Genomic DNA, 1,098 nt, shown 5'->3' on the forward strand with positions numbered 1-1,098 from the left:
ATATATATATATATATACATATTTATATATGTATAAGAATGTATGTTCGTTTGTACTATATCGTTACACTTTTAGTTTCTTGTGACTTTTACTTTTTCCAGATGTGGCTGTCGCAGAAAGAGAGTAGAATGTACAAATCTTATATAAACGCACATAGGAGGTAATATAAATTTATTTCTGTCGTATCTTCTGTGAACCAAAAATATCATTATTATGGATATAATACATTGTTTAAAATATTGTACGATGATGGCGAGTTGGCAGAATCGTTAGTACTTCGCGTGAAATGCTTAGCGGTATTTCGTCTGCCGCTGCTTTCTGATTCAAATTCCGCCGAAGTCGACTTTGCATTTCACCCACTGGCTGGAGTCGATATGATCGACTAGCCCCACCTTCACCCCAAATGTTCAATGCCTTGTGCCTAGAGTAAAAATAAATATTTAAAATATTGTATATTATATTACTTAGGCGGCCAATTAGCAGAGTCGTTAAAGCGTTAGATATAATACTTGGCGTTATTCATTTCGGCTATATATGAGTTCAAATCTCGCCGATTATAACCTCCCTCACGGTTTCGGGTTGATAAAAAGTTAAAATACCATTTCTATACAGAAATCCATTCTCACTCTGTCTTTCTGTCTCTTTCTGATATAAATGGCCTCTGGTGGGGCTCGACTGAAAGCTGCCCCAAGATAAGCTACACTTCGTGACAGTTGAGAACTTATGAACTTATAACAGGATTATTATTATAGTGAAGTCACTTCTTCGGTGATTTATGATAAGACAGGTATGCATTATTATATTAAAATTTATACGGTATAATACCTGGGTAATTTAATACACCGAGACTTTTGTATTGGAATCCATGTTGCTATGATATTGATGTAATAAATTATGAATTTATAGAGAAGTTGCAAATAGGTTACGCATTTATTTGTCATGTTACTGTAATATATCATTATGCTGGGAGCACACACATACACACACACACACACACACACATATATATTTATAGATATAGATGATAATACAAATAAAAAATATATATGCATGTATACACACATATATGTATATATGTACATACATATATATATGTGT

The 1,098-nt window shown here is 33.1% G+C and overlaps 1 protein-coding gene across 2 annotated transcripts in view; it reads left to right on the top strand.

The window, feature by feature from the left end:
• Positions 1-1,098, top strand: part of LOC106868254 (uncharacterized) — a 36,096-nt gene that overhangs the window by 5,078 nt on the left and 29,920 nt on the right. For both annotated transcript variants that reach the window (XR_008264926.1, XM_014913425.2), the window contains exon 2: positions 102-160. Coding sequence is in view for 1 of the 2 variants with exons in the window: in XM_014913425.2 (XP_014768911.1) it covers positions 102-160 (59 nt within the window). In the remaining variant the exon portion in view is untranslated. The remainder of the gene's footprint in view (positions 1-101; positions 161-1,098) is intronic.

This window comes from Octopus bimaculoides, chromosome 9 (genome assembly GCF_001194135.2).
Source record: "Octopus bimaculoides isolate UCB-OBI-ISO-001 chromosome 9, ASM119413v2, whole genome shotgun sequence".
NCBI lineage: Eukaryota > Metazoa > Mollusca > Cephalopoda > Octopoda > Octopodidae > Octopus > Octopus bimaculoides.